The sequence below is a fragment of the Pteropus vampyrus genome, unplaced genomic scaffold (assembly GCF_000151845.1).
Source record: "Pteropus vampyrus isolate Shadow unplaced genomic scaffold, Pvam_2.0 Scaffold154, whole genome shotgun sequence".
In the NCBI taxonomy this organism is placed as follows: Eukaryota; Metazoa; Chordata; class Mammalia; order Chiroptera; family Pteropodidae; genus Pteropus; species Pteropus vampyrus.
Window position 1 is genome coordinate 2,451,487 of NW_011888935.1, and position 21,197 is coordinate 2,472,683.

General features: G+C 38.3%; 1 protein-coding gene across 11 annotated transcripts in view; it reads right to left on the reverse strand.

Moving 5' to 3' along the window:
- Positions 1–21,188, reverse strand: part of CCDC122 (coiled-coil domain containing 122) — a 31,720-nt gene extending 10,532 nt beyond the window's left edge. The window contains exons 1-7 of one of the 11 annotated variants that reach the window (XM_023536366.1): positions 21,063–21,188; positions 17,607–17,693; positions 13,855–14,152; positions 13,647–13,735; positions 8,766–8,855; positions 8,124–8,239; positions 554–952 (exon numbers count right to left, since the gene is read on the reverse strand). In XM_023536366.1, the coding sequence (XP_023392134.1) occupies positions 554–952; positions 8,124–8,239; positions 8,766–8,811 (561 nt within the window). In that variant the 5' untranslated portion in view covers positions 8,812–8,855; positions 13,647–13,735; positions 13,855–14,152; positions 17,607–17,693; positions 21,063–21,188. Of the gene's footprint in view, positions 1–553; positions 953–1,453; positions 1,669–8,123; positions 8,240–8,765; positions 9,138–13,646; positions 13,736–13,854; positions 14,153–16,280; positions 16,379–17,606; positions 17,694–21,062 lie in introns of those variants that run through there. The other 10 variants (XM_023536361.1, XM_023536365.1, XM_023536362.1 and 7 more) reach the window with 10 other exon arrangements.
- Positions 21,189–21,197: the final 9 nt, after the last annotated feature.

Genomic DNA, 21,197 nt, shown 5'->3' on the forward strand with positions numbered 1-21,197 from the left:
GAAAACTAAAATTCAAATGAAAATAAGACATAAAGGATAGTGGTAGTTTAAATGGCAATTCCAGAACAGCAGTGTAAAGGGTACTTTTTAATTCTCTAGCAAAATGATATTTTAAGTTGGTATCTCTCCCTGTCTTCAGAGAATAGTAAAAGAAATAGAAAGATGCTTAATTCATATTCTTTACATAGCAGCATTAAGCGTACTAAATCGACATAGATTAGCTTAGAAGGTAGAGTTTCAACGTTTTTGAGTCACACTTTCTGTAACAAATGGATTAATTGTTCACTGTGATTTTGTGTGACTATGTATTTTTCTTAATCCATGGGAGATCTGGGGATGTTTTCTTTATGCATTTGCACGTTTGGCATAGTTGTTACATAACTCATGTACTTATCCCAGATTTTTAAAGTTGTGATAATAGTTTCTGAATCTAGTTAGAGCAGCAGTGGGTATTTAATTAAGTTTATGATAAATTTATCACTTATAAAAGTGTACTTGCAAAAAAAAAAAAAAAAAAGAAGAAGAAAAAGTTTGGATAAGTGCTATATCAAACCTGTACTTGCTTCATCCGATTTCCTTCTGGATTTTGGAGATCCTGCCTAAGTTCCTCTTTCATTGTCTTCAGTTTTTTAACAAGATCTCGTTTTTCATGGAGTTCAATCATAAAAGACTGTTTGCGTTCTTCCTCCCCCAAACTATCTTTATGCGCTTTTATTTTTGCATAGTATTCATTATATCTTATCATGTGTTCCTCAAATTCTTCTTGAGCTGCTTCTATGTCAAATTTAAGCTTTACGTTTTCTGTATGTAAGGCTTTGATTTGTGTTTCCAGGTTTTCACACTGAAGTTTGCTATTCTCCATGGCAGCATCTTGCTGATGAATCTGCCTTTCTGTTTCTTCAGTTTCTGCAGAGACAGATGCTATCTGTTTTTCCAGCTCATGAAGTTCATTCTGTAAAATATTTCAACATTATTAATTCAACACGATATTCACATGAGAGGAAAGTTATTTTTTGACCCATAGTGCATGTAGGCAAATCACAACATAAAAAATATATATTTATCAGATATAGAAAAACTGATGTACAATAGAAGGAAACATGCAATAACATAAGAAGGTTATGGTATAATCTCAATGGGAGCCCAGAGTTATATATTTATTATTTATTGTTCATCTAATTCTAAATATTAAAATTTTGTCATTTATTTTAACATTTTATGTGTAAAAGATACTTTACAATCATCTTAATAATATATTTATGGGCATCAGAAGTACACACTGAAGAAAGGCAGTATGATGTACATGACAAAGACTTGAGTTAAAAAAATCAAAAGACATAGATTTTGTGCCCTTAGTTCTATTGACTAGTTGGTATGACCACAGACAACTTAATTACCCTATCCGATCTCAGTTTCCTCCTTTGTAAAATGAGTATAAAGATGTCTACCTTACCTCTTGGGCATTTGGCAGTTCCACCAAGTACCCTGTTTTTAAAACTTCGTTTTCACACCGGTTCTCCCAGACATCTCTGAGCATTCCTTCTCAATCACAATGGTTCCTTCAAATGCAGGTCTTCCTCAGGCGCAGTCACCGTAACTTCCTCCCCTGGCTCTATACATACTCCTTGGGTAATCTTATCCATACATACATCTTGAGCTATATATATGCTGATGAGTCACAGAATAGAAGTGGCTGTTGAGTCCTACACCCAGCTGCCACTAGCCATATCAAACTGATCCATGTCCAAAGCAGCCTAATCCTCCCCCAATCCCACCCTGTGCTTCCTTGTTCTTCAATTATGTATTGTCAGAACCACAAAACCTTAGTGACGTACAGAAATAAGTGTTTATTGCTCACATGACTGAGAGCAGCTGAAGCGGGCTAGATGCTGACCTTGGTTAAATCTGCTCAAATGTCTGGGGTTTGGCTGGCTGTAAGCTGGCTGTAAGATGATTTAGTTTGGCCAACTAGGCCAGCTGGGGTGTTTTGGCTTTGCTTCACATGTACCTCAACCTCCAATGGGCCAGGCCAGGTGTGTCCTTCTCGTAATGATAGCAGATGCAGAAGAATGGAAGCCCAATTATTGAAGACCTTTTTCAAGCTTCTGTTCGAATAACATCTGTTAACATCCCAGCTGGTCACATGATGAAACTCACAGTCAGGGGCTAGATGTATGCCCACCCATTGTGGGAGGGCGTCGTAATGATACATGTCTGGGTAGATACACAAGGATGAAGAATTGGGACTGAAATGCAAATTACTACACCCCTATTTTCACAAATTAATTAACTGATGGTACTATTTTGGAAGCACCCTTATTTCCTCCATTCTCTGTACTGCCTGTATGTAACTGCCACCAAGTCAACTCTGCAGGCCATCCTCCATCTTTTTTTTCTGTCTAGTACGATTATTCTCCTTGACAAACTTATAATTTTGGGAAAGATGCACTATGCTAAACAAGCAGACCCAGTCTATCCTTTTCCTGGCAGAGACAAAAGAGGGAAGTACACTGAAAAACACAACGTGCTGACGAATCTCAATCTTCATCTCCACTTCTGATATTTCAAATGCCCACTCGATATTTCTGTTCGTGTATCAACTACATGTTTAGAAAAGAACATTTCACTTACACGCTCACCATGTTCCTCCCCCAGTCTTCCTGAACTCAATAAGCCGTACTTCCTTCCATCTGAGTATTCGAGAACTTAGAAGTCATTCTTCATTCTTCCCTTTACCTCACCTCCAACAAACGACCAGCGAATCTTGATGGTCGGGCCTCCAAAATAAAATCCCAAATTCACTTCCGGCCAATTTTTGTAGCATTCTAGTTTCTAATCGGTCTCCCTGTTTCATTTCTTCCCCCTGTACTTCAACTAGGCTCCCTGTATTGAGCAGAAGAATCCTTTAAAAATATAAATCATATCATGTTACTTCCCTGCCCAAGTTCCCGCAGTGGTTTCTCACTGTACTAATAAAATTCAAATTTCTACTGTGGCTTACACAAGGCCGCACATGTTCTAGTCTCTATCCACTGTTCCATCTCTCTCATACACTATTCTCTCCAGCTTCCAGCCTCCTGTTTATTAAACATGCCCGGTTCCCTCCCACCTAAGGGCACTCGTAATTGCTCTACTTTAGAATTCTCAGCCCCTAGTTATTACCTGTTATTGTCTTTGTCGTTCACAGCTTGGCTTTATAATTGATCCTCTGAACTGTCTTCCCTGGATCAAAATATAAATTAACCACCCACTCTCCTCCCCCAGTAACTCTCAACACATTATCCTATTGTATTTCTTCTTTAACACATGGATCAAGGGAATATTCTTCATTTTCTTTATCTCCTCATTGCTCGCCTCCTCTGACTAGAAGGTAAGCACCACGAGTGCAGTAACCTTGTCTGTCTTCTTTACCACCATTTTCTCAGGGCTTAAAATAGTGCCTGGCACAAAGGAGTGCTCAAAAATATTAAATGAGTGACTAATGATGCACATGGAATGGGATACATGCCCTGCCAACTGGACTAGGCTGCTGACCCTACTGATCAATACGGGAAGAGATGACATTTGTAGTTAGTGATTTGGTTGTCTTAATAGACTGTTAACTTTCGTTTCTGGTTTGAGTCGATTCCTCCTCCAGTCTACTTAAGCTCTTTCGCCAGAATTAGATTTCATTACTGTTGCTGTCCCTTCCTCCTCCTCCCCCTCTCCCTTCCTCTCCTTTTTCCGTCAGCTCCTTCCTTCTTCCTCCTCCTTTTCCTCTTCCTCCTCTTTGCCCTCTTCTCCTTTCTGTTTGTTTATAGAGTTGAGGCATACTTGATGTAAATAAACTGTACATATTTAAACTTTACAGTATGATACACTTTTATGCTCATAAGACCATTGCAAGTAACATAATAAGCATATCCATTTCCCATAGAAGTTTCCTCCTGCTGCTTTTCAATTCGCCCTTCCCTCCTCGTCTGTTTCCAGGCAACAATTCATCTGCTTTCTGTCATTTTCAGGAATTTCACATAAATAGAATTATACAAACTATACTTTTTAAGTCTCCTTTCACTCAGCATACTTGAGATTCATCCACATAGTTGCATACGTAGCAATAGCTCTTCCTTTTTATTGCTAAGTACTATTCCTTGTGTGGACCTATCATCCTTCGTTTATCCATTCATCTGATGGGCATTTGGGTTGTTTCCAGTTTTCTAATGGGCATACACTTATTTTTCTTGGATAAACAAGTATCTAAATAATGGAACGGCTGGGTTATATGGTAGATATATTTTAACCTTTTAAAAATCTGTAAACTGTTTCCCAAGTGGTCACACCATTTCACACTCCAAGTAACATGGTCTGAGAGTTCCAGTTCTTCCATATCCGTACCAGTGCTTGGTATGGTCTATTTTTTTAAATTTAGCCAATCTAGTGGTTATTGAACCTATCTTATTATCATTTCACAATTTGCATTTCCTTAATGATTAACGATATTGACTATCTTTTCATATGCTTGTCTTTTTAATATCTTCTTTCATGAAATGACTGTTCAAACCTTTTTTCCACTTTTAAATTGTTTGCCTTCTTGAATGACAAAAATTCTTTACATAGTGTAAATACAAATACACTCTCAGATGTATTTTTAAATATTTTCTATGACAACCCAAATGCCCAGTGGGCCCTAGCAAGTATACCTAATTTTCATAACAGTGTCTTTTAATCAGAAATTTAAAAAAATATATTTAATGAAGTCCAATTTAAAAAAATGTGTTCTATTTAAAATATCTTTGCCAAACCCCACAAAATCACTAGACTTTTCTCTTATGTTTTCTTCTAGACAGCTTTAATTCTTACATTTAGGCCCATAATCCATTTTGAGTGAATTTTTGCGTGTAATACGAAGTGAAAGTTGAGGTTTACTTTTTATACATGTGGCTGTCCTCCACCATTTGTTGAAAGACTACCCTTTCTCTAATGAACAGTCTTGGCACCTTGTCTTAGCTTGAACTGCTATCACAAAACACCATAGACTGGGTGGCTTAAACAACAGATATTCATTTCTCACAGGTCTAGAGGCTGTGAAGTCCAAGATCAAGGTGCAGTGGATTCAGTTCCTAGTGAGAGCCCTGTTCCTGTCTTACAGACAGCTGCCTTCTCGCAATGTCCTCATATGGCAGAGAGAGAGAGGGAAGGGGAGGGGAGTGGAGGAAGAGCACATGCCTGCCCGTGGGTCTCCTTCTCTCCTTATAATCCCATCATACAGGTCCCGCCCTCATAACCTCATCTAGACCTAATTAACTCCTAAAGACCCCACCTCCAGACACCACGGGGGACACAAACGTTCAGTCCATACCAGCATCTTTTTGAAATCCACTGATATGTGGGGGGCTATTTCGGGACACTCTGCTCTGTTCCATGGATGTGTATATCTATCTGTACGCTGTGACACACTGTCCTGATTCCCGTACTCTATGATAATCTTAAAATCGGGTAATGTAATAACTTCTAACACTGTTCTTCTTCAAAGTTGTTTTAGTTTCTCTCGGTCCTTTGGATTTCCATTTGACTTTGAGAATCGGCCTATCAATTTCTTCAAAAAGAATGCCTGCTGAGATTTTGAGCAGAACTGCTTTTAAACTATAGATAAAATGGAAAGAACAACGACAGCGAATCTTCTGATTCATTTAAATGGTATATCTCTGTATTTATTTTAGTCTTTAATTTCTCTCAGAAATGTTGTGCAGTTTACGAATTGTCTTAGTCTGCTCGGGCTGCCATAACAAAATGCCATAGACTTCGTGGCTTAAACAACAGAAATTTATTTCTCATGGTTCTGGAGGCTGGAACGGGCCTCGGCCTGGCCCAGTGCTAGTGAGAACTCTTCCTGGCCTGCAGAGGGCCACCTTCGTGCTGGTTCTCACAGGGCAGAGAGTGGAGGGAGAGCAAGCACCCCAGCCCTTTCTTACAAGGGAAGGAATCCTATCAGGAGGCCCCACCCTCATGACCTCATCTGACCCTAATTACCTCCCAAAGGCCCCACCTCTAAATACTGTTACGGGGGCAGGGGCGGGGGTGTTGCCGCCCATAAACATTCGGTACATAACACAAACCTTTTGTCAAATTTACCCCTAAGTATTTCATAATTTTGATGCTACTGTAAATGACACTCCTTTTTAAATCTTAATTTCTGATTGTTTCTTTCAATATATAGAAACATAATTGATTTTTATAATTATGTTTATAGCTTATAATCTTTCTAAACTCACTTATTATTCCTGATAGCTTTTAAAAAAAAATAGATTCCTAGGATTTTTAAAAGATAATCATGTCATCTGTGAATAAAACCGGTTTCACTTCTTCCTTTCCAACGTGGATGCTTTTTTAAAATTTTTCTTGTATGACTGCAGTGGCTTAAATGAATACAAGCTGTAAGAGCACACATCTTTGCCTTATACCTGATCTCGAGAGTAAAACATTCACTCTTTCACCATTAGGTATAAAGTTAGCTGTAGGATTTAGGTAGATGCCCTTTTTTAGACTGAGAAACTTCGATTCCTAATTTCCTGAGAGGGTTTAGCATGAATGGATGTTGGATTATGACAACTGTTTTTTATACCACTAGAATTCCCTCCTACACATAAATTTAATAATTTGCTTCCTTCCTTAAAGCCCATCAAAACCTCATCACTTTTAAAATAAAGTCCAAGTTTCATACCATTCTATACAGCTCTCAGTTCTCAAAACATACTCTGCTATACCACCACAAACCACGTAGAGTTCTGTGAATATACCAACGTGATTTCAGGCTCTTGTGAATTTTCTCAGGTTCTTTTTGTCTGGAATATTGTCCTCCTCACCCCTTAACCCTTACACCTGTCCCAGGTACCCAATCATTCAGGTGTACTCTAACTGTCCCTTCAAAGTCAACTGAAACATCACTTTCTTTGAGATCGCTCCTCCTTTGGTGTTAACCTTGTGTTCATGCCTTTACTGCTGACACTACTGCTCTGCATGTAATTATTTACTTACTTCACTGTCCCCTCCTTCCTAGATGGTGAGAAACTTACGAATAAGCAAAATGCCTCTATATAAGTGAAATAACATCTGTGAAAGTCTTTGAAGACTGAGAAGTGTTAACAGAAAATTTCTTTGGAGAAATCTAAGACATTACTATTTTTGCCTTATATTCTATTGCAAACATGTAATCTTTCTAACAGTGACTAATGCTATGCAAATATTTATAAGAAATCCATATTACCATGATAGTATAATTATTATCATCATATCTCTGCTGATGCATTAATACCTAAAGCCAATATCAGTATCTCATCCTAGCAAGGATGCCTTACATAATATTTACAAGTATGATTAATTCACTTCATCATCATGAAAATCTCATAGGCAGGTTCTATTGCTATCTCCGTTTTACAAATGGGAAAACAGAAGCACGAAATTAAACCAAAGAGCTGAAAGTACCAAATCTTGTCTCTCAGACTAGGCAGTTTAGTTCTAAAAGCTATTCTTTTCATTTCCATGATATATTTAATAATAATAAAAAAGCTTTACAGAGCACATAGTAAAGATACTATTTCCATTTTGTTTCTTTAGCTATATTAACGGAGTATAGTTACATCTAATTATGCTGTATACAAAAACCAAGTACGGCTTCCAGATTCTCTGTAATGGAATTATAAATATATTATGAAGTACAAAGAAGAGAGAAGTGTTCCTTATTTACTTTAAATATTCACTGGAAACTCATAACTCACAAGTGATAATTTTCAAAACACCGGCTTATAAACTTAACCTTCCTTCAATTCAGTATTTTAGGAAAAACTATCAAATAAAAGTTAATTTAAAACAATTCTAAGTGACACGCTAGGTTATATGCTTATACCACGGCTGCAATGACATTTTGAATATTTGTATATTGAGTGCATAAAATGTTCTGCAGACTGGAATACTCATAGATTTCACTTAGGGATAATAGAATAATTAAAAAAGAGGTAGATATAAAAAAATATGAGTTTAAAATTGCCTCCCAAAATTAAGTGTCCTTAATAACTTCCCTGTTACTAATTTAATATAGTTTTGAGGAAAATCTAGACTCGTTTAGAAGACAGTACAAAACAGGTTACCTGCAAATGAAACAGAATCTTTTTGTGTCTTTCTATTTCTGATGTCTGCAATTGTTGTTGCTTTGCAACTTGCTCGACAGCATCGGTTAATGAAGATATGTCTTGTTGAGCCAGAGCTAGACAAAAAAAATAACGTACATTAAAAAATTTAAATGCAAACATTCTAAAAAAGTTATGTTTCTTTACTCAAAGTCATAAAAAATGTGATGCTTCTTCATCAATAAACTAAATTCAGAGTTGGTAATCTTCCCTTTCTGACTATAAACAAAACCAAAATAAAAGGCCATAATAACAGATGATTCAAAATCGCCTACTGCAATGTTATACCTGTTTCCTTTATGGAACAGTATAAATATTTTGATTGTCCCAGTTGTTTTTACCCAGACCACTTGCGCATATACTATAATTATATTGCCACTATAACAACTACATAGCAATTACAGTTGATGAATTTTCATTATAGGCCTGCATTTTCAGGTTGTTATGCCTTTTCTAAACACTGAATAAGTTTCTTCCTGGAGAAATTTAACAGCTTCGCTATATTCCAATTTGTTATAAAATTTAACACAATTATCTTATCACATGTACTTTTTTGTTGCTGCCTATCTTTTCATTATTTATTTCCTACGATTGCTTTATTACCTTCTCCAAGAACTCCTCGACACCCCCTTTCTTCGTTGCCTGGCATACTTCTGTGTCTCTTGTCTCCTTTTTGGTTCACCTTCTTTACTCCTACAGAATAATCAATGTTGATAATCTTTCACTTTTCTTTGTTTTTTTCTCTTTTCATATATCCTGCTGATCCTGCAAGTAAATTAGTGGCCAAATACAGGGATGGCAATGACATTTCATCCTTAGTTCCAAGAATTAAAATACAGTGGTTAAGAATGATTTGGGAAGGAAGGCAGAACTGTATTTGAATTTGGTTCTCCATCTTTTCAGCTGTTAATAATCTTGAGCAACTTTCTTAACTTCTTTGATCGTCAGTGTCTTCGTCAGTAAAATCTCACAGGGCTGTTGCAATAATTAAAGTAACATATGTAACATGCTGGGCACAGTATCTAACATACGTACATACATACATACATACATACATACATACATACATACATATATACATAACGACTAATTAATTACTATGGATTAATAGCTGGTACCGTCGATACTGTGATGAAATGAATTCTAAAACAATAGCAGAATCAAGGAGAAACAGTGCCAAGTTAGATCAGCAATTTCTGTATAGGGTGTAGAAAATAAAGCACTCCTGTCCAGTTCTATTCTGGGCAGGGTAAGCCCTAAGCAGGTTTAAAACTGCATTTCAATCTCTTCTGTATGTAGGAGTAACTGATAAGATGAAGGGGTAGATATTTTTCTCCTTTGGAAGATGGAAAGAGTCCCTTCCTTTACCAACACAGCAAATGAAAGCTGAGTTGGCAGAGTCAGACATTACCAGTTTTCAGGAAAAGGGCATCTGGATTTGTCTGTCCATTCCTACACCAAGGAGTTCATTCGAGTTTGCATGATTATTAAAAGAAATGTAATGTTGTTAAATACTTCCGGAATTGTCATCTCCCATTTAACATTTGAACATACGGATTTTTTCCTATTTCAATGACATCCTTTTAAAAAAAATCTTCGCGATGATTTTTATAGAACCTGTGAATCTTTCCAATCATAAAAAGTCATGATAAAGTTTGCAAGCCAAAAGCAGTGAAATATTACCATAACAGGAAGGCATGTGTAAAGAAGTTTCTATAAGGAAATGTGCAAAACCACTAAATATCTTTCCTAAAGATTGGTTAAATACAAAGCACTTGTATAATAATTACATATGTTTTCAAAAACAAAAATTGAAAGGATTGAAACCTGATATATAAAGAAAAAGAAAGAACAAAGTTAAATTGCTTCCTGAATCAGGAGACTGAAATCTTTCCAGAAATATCTTACCAAGCTAAATCCGGAGAGCTTTACTCAGCAGAAGGTCAGAATCACCCGTTTTATGATTCTTTCCTGTTTTTTCTTGCCCTTTCCCTCCCCCGATCTCACTTCAAACTTGCCTGTTTTGCGATGCCTTCCCTGATGCTGACTGGGCCATTCACTCTGTTCACGCTATTTATCTATGTCCTTTCTGCTTCACATACAGACTACCCCGGATTAATACTAATAAATCCACATCTGATTTTCTCTCTAACTCTGCTGCATGGGTTTCATGATCACAGACTTTCTCCCTAATTCTGCCTACCTATCTTGAAAATGCGTGCCTTCTACATTTATATTTTCGGTTAGTTCTCTCGGTTGATTACAATGATAAACAATTACATAGTGCTTACTTTGTACCTGACTGTTCTAAGTGCTTCAGATAAAAAATAACAACAAAAGCAAACATTATATGGTGATTATTCTGTGCCATGTGTAAGAACATTACAAATATTAACCTTCAAATATTAACTCATTTAATCCTATGAGGTAGATACTATTATAATTTTCATCTAACAGAGAAATACAGTGAACACAAAGAGATCAAGAAATCCACCCCAAATCAGACAGTTATTAGTGTGAGAGATTTTATGGGAATTCGGGTAGTGCGGCTCCTAGGTTCGCACTCTTAACCAGTATGCTAGACGACCAAGAGTTTGACTTGTTTGAGCGAAGAGCCATGTCTTCATATTCCGCTCCAGAAGCCAACCACTTCTGTTATTTCTGTGTTGCTCAAAGGCCATTTTAATCGACCCTTTCCCTTCCATTCCCACTACCTGCCACGTTTCTTCTTAGGAAAACCATGCCAGTGAAGCTCACTGATGGACCTGCCGCGGCGCTGCAGACCTCCGGCAGCCTCGACACCGCGGTCCGCACGACTGAAGAGGAGACTCGGTGAATTCTTCATGGTCCTGCTAAGTTACTTCCGGGTTAAGGTCCCTTTCTGGTGAGTCCCCTGCCTTTCTCTCCCCCAGATCGTAGTGTCATCTCCACATCTACCTAAGATGCTGTGGGCACCGCTCCTACAGCTCTGTTAACCTCAGTCTGCAGGAGCAGCCTGACTCCCAGGCCGTTCCTCATCGTGGAGACTCATCCTCAGTAAGCTTCGAAAGTCCTCTAATGTGATATGTCAACCACTTCCCAATTTTTTTATCCTTCAATTGTGACCCATGGATCTCCCACCTTCCTTCAGCAAAACTGTCTCATTCTTCAAGCTCTTCGGTGAACTTTCTTTTCACTGTTTTTTCAGTTAGAACTGAAATCATCCAAAGAAAATGCGTTCTCATCAGCAAGCCACGATCTGGAGGTGAGGCCTTTTTCCTGTTCTGTTATCATTGCCAAACTTTTATCCTTTCCTCTTCCTAAAACGACTTAGTTTTCTGTGACGTTCACACCATCAGAATAGATGAGCTTTACCCTTCTCTGCTGTTACCTGTTGACTCTACTCCTCACTCCTAGATTACAGCATCTGACTTATGGTGTCTCTATTACGACTCCTCTTACATTTTGGGGGGATTTCAACATCCACACAGATGGTTTATCTTAACCTCTAATATCTTAACCTCTCAGTTCTCTGACATCCTCTCTCATCCATGCTCCTCAACCACCCACACGTTATAACTACACCTCATCCATAATTTGAGTCAAACTCATATTTTTCATTTTTAATTCCTAGTATTTTGCCTATAAGAGCGGTTCAACCACACTGACGCGTGTACATTTTCATGATCCCTCAGCCCGTCACGTATTCACTCTGCTCCTTACCTGGCTCAGATTCCTTTGCACTCGTCCTCACTCCTCTTACCGCTCTCTCCCTGTCCTACTCCCCTGGAAAAGTCCCAACCAGCTGCTTTGCTTACACTCTAGTAGCCGGCTGAATATGTGGAAAGGAAAATGGTCACCGGTGCTGGGGTCGCATTTTAAATTCAAGACTGTGTCAGAGGCCCTTGGTGCTACGCCCCTAGGATTCACCAAGTTTCATAGGTAATTATTTTCCCGTCTTCTCTGTCTTGAAACCGCCCACATCTCTTTCTCCCTCCTCTTTTAGTCGATAATCCAGCTTCTTAATTGAGACGAGAGAGAAAAAATCGGAGAGAATGGTAAATCCCCCACCTCCCAGTCTTCCTGCACCTGCGGCTGTATCTAGTCTATTCTTTTCTTGCAATGAACAGTGTCCTTGCTCCCATTTAAGGCCAATCCGCCCTTTGGTAGTCCTCTCTCTTCTACTTAAGAATATTACTCCTTCAATTGTTTCTTCGACAGAATTTCCTTGTTAGTCAAACGTATTATTCTGAACAGCCCGCATGAAATCAACAACAATAAGCAGCCTTGCTTGACCCTATAACCCTCTTCGGCTATTTCTTTTTCTTCTTTATAGTCCAGATCTTTGCTATCTACTTCCTTTCCTATCATTCTTCTTGAACCCACTGTAATTAATCATTCACCACTCTACCTTAAAAGTTCTATGTTATACACCTGAAACTAATATAACACTGTATGACAACTATATTAAAAGAAAAATTTTAAAGAGAGAGGCAAAGTTATGCTCCAATAATAAATAACCTCAAAATCTCAGAGGCTTTAAAGAACAAAGGTTTAATTTTTACAGTGTTATATGTCAATATTAGGCTGGCGGGAGCTTCTTCCCATCTAAGGGAACTTGGGCTCCATCGTGATATGAGCATCTATCGACATGGAAGAGGGAAGGAAACGTGGCAAGTCATGCTCTCACTTAAAGTTTTCTGCTCAGTAATGGCACATATAACCTCTACTTACATTCCATTGGTCAAAGCCAGTGTGAGCACACCCAAGTTTAGATAATAAATGACTTCCATTATACACCCAAAGAGTGGAGTCAGAATCCCAGTGAACAGCCCTGAAAACCACAACCTTATTGCTGCTCTTTTCTACACAGAGCCATGTGCCTATCTCAGGCGGCCAGCCTCAAGATACCAGCATGCTCATATCTGAGGCTTCAGAGCCTATGGCAAGTTCATTTGGTAGAGACTGCAGACAGATATGCTGTGTGTTCTGTTATCGATGGGGCTTTCCTAGTATCTTTTCTGAGTTCTTGAGGAATAGAATGCAGAACTATAATAATCCTTGTTTGCAGGAAAATACCTGCAAACTGAGCTAAGTGTGTGGGTTTTCCCTCCTAGTACATTAACTCTGCAAAGGGCAGGAACCCTGACAGCTGGCAGAGTAGGCAAATACTACTATGTCCAGAATACACACTCTTAGCCACTGCTCTGTATCATTAAAAAACACTCTTAGTTTTCATTCTTTCAATAAGAATCATTTCAAGGCCAGCTTTACAGAGCCCAATCATGGTACTGTAAATGCTCAAGTAGCAATAAAATGCATTTATAGGAAAAAATAACACCACTATTTAAACTCACTTTTATTTTAGATGGTCAACTACTGTATGGTTCACTGTCTATAACCCACCTCTCTAGAATCATGTCACATAATATTCTAAGTAAAGAACACGTTCAAGGAATCGTGAGGATGGTAATTTAGAAAGCCATGAATATATGTCAGCCTCACCTGGGAAACACCTGCTTTACATTTTCACTTTGTCTTCCAATATAAATAACAAAGCATTTTATCATTCTCACTCACTCGTGTGGTGCTGCCTAAAACCAAGCAGATATGAGGAGCGATTAGAACTGATAAGTAAATTAAGTTATTGTCTAGTCTATGCCAGTCAAGCTCTCAAGCTGGCTCCCCTTTCTTGCATCCAATAAGAACTCACCTAAGCGCCAGGAAAGAGTGTGAACTGCCCGTCTTTCCAGCTCTTTTTATCGGATTTGGCTTCTTTTTTTCACTCTTCATTCCCGTTTCATCTCTTGTCTATCACCACAAACTCCTCAGGCTGTTCCCCAACTTCCCTTCATGACTATAATTTGCTCCCACCCTGAAGATTACCTGCTGCCAAGTGTACCAGGTGCATATTATGCATGATGCAAATGGGCCTGAGAGTACGTAAGTGTCGCAGGTCGGCGGACTAACACTCCTCACAGGTTTCTCTTCTCCCTGCTCATCGGCCAGAACTAAACACAAACTTCTCAGAAATTATTTCTTGCCCAAAGTGGAGTTCCATACCAATAGAAAGACACAACGCTATCTACTAATGTCATTCAGTCTTATGCTTTCATTTTTAATGGTGAAATCTGTATTTTGTAGAATAATTCTCTTTGCAAAACGGCCAGCTAAAAATGTAATCCGAATCCTAAATTTATAGAGCACAAAAATAGCCAGATTCCTCATGATTTTAAGAGCTCTCCTCACCCCTAGTTAAAAAAAAAAGTTATCGAAGTATCTATGACCCCCATGTTCCTGTGTCCAATGGGTAAGTTTGGTCCTCATCTCTCTTGAACTATCCACATAATCTGACACATTTGATCATGCCCTCCTTCTTGAAACACCATAATTCTTGGTTTCCTTTACTGGTTCCTCCCTATTTTTCACATTTATGTTCAGAGTGTCCTAGTGCTCAACCCTCAGGCCTCTTCCCCATACTCACTCTGCTGGTGATGTCATCTAGTTCCACTGCTTTAAAATCCACTTACGGGTTGATGGCTCCCCAGTTTATATCTCTAACCTGAATATCCCTCTGAGCTCCAAACTGATACCAAATTGCCTCCCTGACATCTCCACTTGAATTTCTTATAGGCGTTTCAACTTAATGTTCCAAACTGAACTCCTGAGTTCTCTGTTCACCACAGGTGTTCAACATCGCCACCAAATCTGCTTCTTCACTGTCTTCTCCATCTTGGTAGATCACAAGTTCATTTTTCTTGTTCAGGCTCCAAACCCTAGAGACATTAGCAGGGAGGTCTCCAAAAGGGTGGGGAGCCCAGAGTAACTGAACCAGACTTCCTTAAGCATAAATGAGAGCTCGGTGTTGGTGTTTCATAGCTCTTTGGACATCTTCCCCAAGTATGTGGCCCAACTGTTTGTGACTGCTGCCCCAACTGTTTTACCCGAAAGACAAGCCGGAATCTTGACTCTTTTCTTTCTCTTACCAGCTGCATGCAATTCTTTGAGCAAAACTCATCGGTTCCACTTTCCCATTATATCGGGATCCAGTCACTCCTTACCACTTCCCCATACTATGTTCATAGAGAAGCCTTTCCTGATAACCGTCTAAAAAACATGACCTCCTCTCCTTCTTCCTCCATTTACTCACCGTGCCTCATTTTTCTCTTAATGCATTTATCACCACTAACGTCTTACACATTTGGTTCTTTTCTATCTTCTTTTACTAATGTAAGCTCCATGAGCTCAGAGATCTAGGACTGTGCCTGGCACATAACAGGCATCTGACTGTAGCTATCGATCTGACAGAATAACACTCCTAAAACACTGGTCTGATCACGTCAACATTGCAACCAATCTTTCTACTCTCTCTGTGAAGGCATCTTCTTTTAGAAGTCTTTCTTGATCTTGCTGGGTACATGTGACTTCTTCCTCTCTCTCTTTAGTACAACTGTTTCTATCTCTTTATAATATCGTGACTTATGACAGTATAGGTCCCTGAGAAGAACAGAGCTAATCTTGAATGCAGTTTGTTCCACTTATCAGTTTATTAGGTAAATTCTTTCTAACCCGGGCCTCAGAGTCTTTATCCATAAAACTAAAAAAACAGTAGTGCTTGCCTTGTCAGGGTTACTGTGAGGTCACACAAAGCATTTAGCAAATTCCTGCCACTCAACATATTTTTACTCTTATTATTTCCATTATTTTATACTGTATCTTCCCATTTTTTACTCTTATTATTTCCATTATTTTATACTGTATCTCTCCATTAGACTTTAAGCTCCAGAAAGACAAGTACGATGTCTTACTCGTTTTTCTGTTTGCTAAAGTATTTGATAAAGAAATCTAAAAAATTTTTAAAATTAGATTTACACAATAAAAAATAAAGTAACTGGTACTTCTTGATCTCTAGTTCTAAAGCAATATAAATTGAAGAACTCTTGGGATATTTATTTAAATTGAATATTCATGAAAAGATATCTGCTTTAAAATTGGGACAGTTTTAGTTTTTTTTTTTTTTCTGGATCTCTATTGTAAAATAGACAAAAATAAAAATGAAAATAAACTACTGCCATCTACTGATAATTCATTACAATTGTATAAATCAATGAAAACAAGGGTTTAGAGACTAGATCGTACCAATTACTTCTTCATTCAAACCACATATTTGGTGTATATGCAAGGCATCGTAGGGAATATAATAATGAATTAAGTGACTCTGTTTCCGAAACAAACGAATGAACAAATAAACCTACAATACCTACAGTATTTGATCTCAAACATTACATATAAAACAAAATCATTTAAAAAACACTTTCAACTAAAAAAGTAGTTTTACAGAGAACAATGCAATGGAAATACCATAATAAACCACCATTCTTCCATATTAATTATAGTCAATGTTTATTAAGTACTAAGTAACCGGCACTATTTTAAGTGTTTTTGCACAGATTATCTTTTTCTCCCCCTCAGAGCAATCCTATTAAGTTAGATTTTACTTTTACATATATTTTGTAGATGAGGAAACTAAGATGTGGAAAAATTAGAAAATTTGCCAAAGGTCACATACCCAATGAGTGGGAAGGATGGAATCCGAAGCAATTAGGACCCAAGTTAACATTTACTAAGTACTTAGCATGTAATAAAGCACTGTGATGAGAACGATTTGTGCGTGATCTCATTTGAATACAAGAGGTAAGCCCTTACACTTGGTCTGTGCAAGGAGATTTTAACAAGGATGTGGTTCCAGCTTTTGGAAACTCGTCACCTGGTACATTCCTCCAAGTTAGCGAGCAAAATAAAGCAAAGCTGTCAAACTCTACTGGGGCTTTTGAGAGCTTTTGGCTTAGAGGAATTAAGAGGCAATTATGTGCACCCATGTCACATAAGCACCATTTTGAATGGAAAAAGCTGTTATGAGGACCCACAAGGTAGGTAGTTTAAGTAGCTGATTTTAGAATTTCATCCTTCCCCTCGAGAGTATTTTATTAGAAAACGAGGAAAGAAAAATTATGTAGATAATTGTCACATAAGCGTGAACTCGTTTTTGTTTTGTAAGGGGAGGGAGAGTTTAATATTAAAGCTGATTATTCAACTGGGTAAGCTAAAAAAAATTAACCTGAGAAAAGATGAGTTAAAAGTTTTTTCCTGGAATCAAGGGAATTTAAAATTATGTTCCATATTTGTTATAAGCATAAAAGAATCAGATATAGGTGGTTCAATTCCAACAAATAAATTTTAAAAGCATAATGGAAAAAAATAAAAATAAATAAAAAATAAAATAAAAATAAATTTAAAAAAGCGTAATGGGAAAAATTGTGACATAGTGCACAGAGGAGTAAGAATCAATAATATACACTTCAGGTGAAAAAGGCTTAGTCTTTTCAACCACATTTTCAAGAAGTTATGACATCATCAGAGTCATCCAAAAGGAATCAATTAAATTATTAAAAATATATTGCATACCTGTTATATATATAACGTCTTAGAATCTGATGAAAGTAGAAGTTATTCTCTTCTCTGACTAGGCAATGAAGTTAAAGTTTCAGAATGCTGAAAACAGAAAGAAACCAGAGGATTTTTCTATTCTTTAACTTCCTAGCAATGACAATATAGACAACATTCATACATTACCCACGTGGCTTATAGTTTTCTACCAAAGGTGGGGTTCTCTGAATGTATAGATAGGACTGGACTACCAAAATATCTTGTTTTGGGGTGTAGGCATACAGGGATTGGTGGACAGCTCGAATCCCAAGCTTTACGAGATGCCCTGGCAGCTGTTTGAAAAAGAAATGGTAGGCCTTTTGTGAACCCCAGTCATGACTACCAGCCTGTCTCATTCAGGACAAGCAAGCGTGACTTCTAAACCAAAGGAGCATGCAGTGGGCTGAGGGGTGCCCCCTTCCCAAAAATGTCCATGCCCTAGCCCCTAGAACCTGTGTATGTGATCTCATTTGCAAAAGGGTCTTTGCAGGTGTTATTAAGTTAAAGATCTCGAGATTATTCTGGATTTAGAGTGGACCCTAAATTCAATAACGGGTTAGAGACTAAACAAGCGGTGACCATATCATATATAAAAACAGAACTCTAACCTACAATCTGTAGCAATGACCCAGGAAACCAGCACCCACCAACCTATTATCTCCAGTAATCAGCCCAGGAAGCCTGCTTGCTATCTATAAGTCAGACTTGGAGGAAGTCGGAACACTATCCCTACTAACAATTCAGGAAGCCAAACAATAATGCCTGTAGCAACTGGCCCAAAATTTATTAATAACTGACAACTTCTCTAATTTTTGTTCCCACTTCCAACCTGGGACCAACCAGAGAAAAACAAATATGCACCTTAACCAATCACACAGGATGCCCTGCTTCTAGCTAGCCCCACAGCTTCCTACAGCTTCCCTGTGCCAAAAGCCTTCAATCAGGCCATATCTGAAAATTTCCCTTTTTTCCACCCCTCTGCCTGCCTTTGACTCTCTGCCAAAACACAAGGGCTGGTGGCTGCCTCCCTTGCTGTAGCAAGCTCTGAAGAGCTTTTGGTTGTTCTCATATGGTTGGCTTTTGTTTCCACACAGGTGTCCTTATGTGAGACAGAGGGAGATTTGAGACTCAGACTCATAGGAAAGTAGAGTACGTGAAAATGGAACCTTACAGACCTAAGCCAATGAACGCCTGGAGCTACCAGCGGCTAGAAGAGGCAAGGAAAGCTTTGAAGGGAGCATGGTCCTGACACTTTGATTTGAGACTTCTGCCTCCATAACTACGACAGAATGCATTTTTGTTTTTTTAACATGTGGTAATTTGTCATGGCAACCTTAGGAAACCGACGAAGATTTTAACGAGAAAATTAGCATGTTATATGTCCTTTTCTGGAAGTACCCAGAAACCTTAGTATAAATGGCTTAAAAACAACTGTTTAGATTATGAAAATCCCACTGGTTTTCATGAGAAGATTTACATGATGATATAAGAATGTCTGGGGATTTCCCAACGGTTCCTCTTAATAGCAGGCATTACACACATAATCAAATAATTAAAATGTAGGAGCTACAGTAGACAATCTCTAAGTCTAATTACACTTAACCCCTTACAGTTAACTCATTCTTCCTTTGTAAATCATAAACTACTAATTCCCCCATCATGCTGAATGCTTGCGCTACATGCTGAATGGCTAGAAAGCTACTTTCTAGTGAGCCTGCCCACTCCTTAATACCAGTCGACCTGTTCGATCTGCCAGAGTTACTTGTGTTTGTTCCCAAACCTGTTTATGCCAGTTGTACTTGTGACTATGCTTTTGTAATTTAATGAAATGTTACGTAAACCAGTGAACTAGTGTGGAAATTAAGTTTGTTTTCTTAAAATCTGTTTAATATTTTGGAAAGACCCAATAAATCCGAGTTGTTTGAATGTGGGAAGTAACTACGAAAGATTATAGAGAAGAAATCTGTACTCAGATAGCTTCTCAAGTGCCTTAAGTTATATTCCTTGTAAATAAACAAAATCTTGGGAACTCTTAGCTAATGGTTTAGAGGTACAGTTTATGCGAGACATACAGTGTAGAACTCTCATGAGCAGGCCATATGCAAAGTAAGTCTTGGACTTCCTCAATATATTGGCAAGTGGGTATACAGTTGTTTAAGGGACTTATATTTTTTCACTCTGTTTAATTGACTTTTCTTTTAAACAGCTTCATTCAGATATAATTAATATACAAGTTTTGGTGTATAGTGTATAAGTCAATGTTTAATCTATTTTTTTCAATTTATTGCTTGGCTATGGGTCCAGACTGCACCTATGAGAGGGCTTCTTTCATATGACCAAAATGCTAAATAAAAAGCAATATATGGGATTCAGAGAAGGTTACATTTGTGCTTGAAAGGTCTTGAACAAGTAACAGTTAAATATTACATCAAGAGAAGGGTGTTCTAAGTAGAAGGAACAGCATACACAAAAGATGAAATCATGCGGCCCACCCAAGGAACAGCCTTGACTTTGCATGGCTAGGGAATAGGGCAGTTGATTTTCAAACCTAATTATGGATTTGAATCATCTGTAGAGATAAAAACAAAACAAAACAGTAAAGCAAAACATGCCTACACTTGACTCTGAGATTTTGTTGCAAAGGAGTGGAGTCCCTAAATTTTTTTTAAGTTCTACATGTAGTTTTGATGTGCAGCCAGGACTCCGAACCTGGAGTGGCGTGACTGGAGATGAGGTAAGAGTGCAGGAGCGTGTCACCAGATGGTGAAAGGAAATGGTATGTAAATAAAATAGAGCAACAAACTCTCTCTCTTCCCTGACAGCTTCAGTATTGTGTATTTTTAAAAAATTTTTTAGTGCCACTACTTGTAACATGAAAGAAAATGAACTCCCATCATTGTCTATAAAAACAGGGATAAATGTTTAAACCCGGCTTCGTAACTAAAAGATCTCTATGTTGCTTAAGGGAATATTTAACACGGAACAAGCTCAGGGCAGAGTGCCCGTCCCATCAGGTGTACCATGTACCACTCAGGGCTCTTAACAAATGTCCAGAGAAAAGAGTGAAAATACAAATTGTGACAAAAACATCTGCCGGGGATGCTGAACAGCAGGTTCCTATTTAGGGTTGGTGATCCCATTCTCTGGTCAAACAGAAGAGAGGCGCTTGCCCACCCCCAGGTGCTGCCCTGAGCTCCCACAGAGCCGAATTTCTTTCTCCTTCAGGTAAAGGTCCTCCAGCATTTCTGAGCCACCGTAAAGGGGACCGCGCCGCATCATGACCAGCTCCACAGAGGACACCGTTTCTCCTGCTCTCCGAACTGGCCATATTCTCCCTTTACCATAGCATCTGCCTTCCACATGATATCTGCTCAATTTTTTAAAAGAAAGGAATGTCCTACTCTTGGAGGGCTGATAAAGGATGCTACTTTGCACCTTTGTCACGCTCTCAACGGTCGGCGCCTTCTGCTTTTCTACACCTGGCACTACTTTTGAAGGGGCGTACGGGACACCCGTCTGTCAACGCAAGTGAAGGAGCTGTGCAGTGTTGGTCCAGTCAGGAGAAAGGCG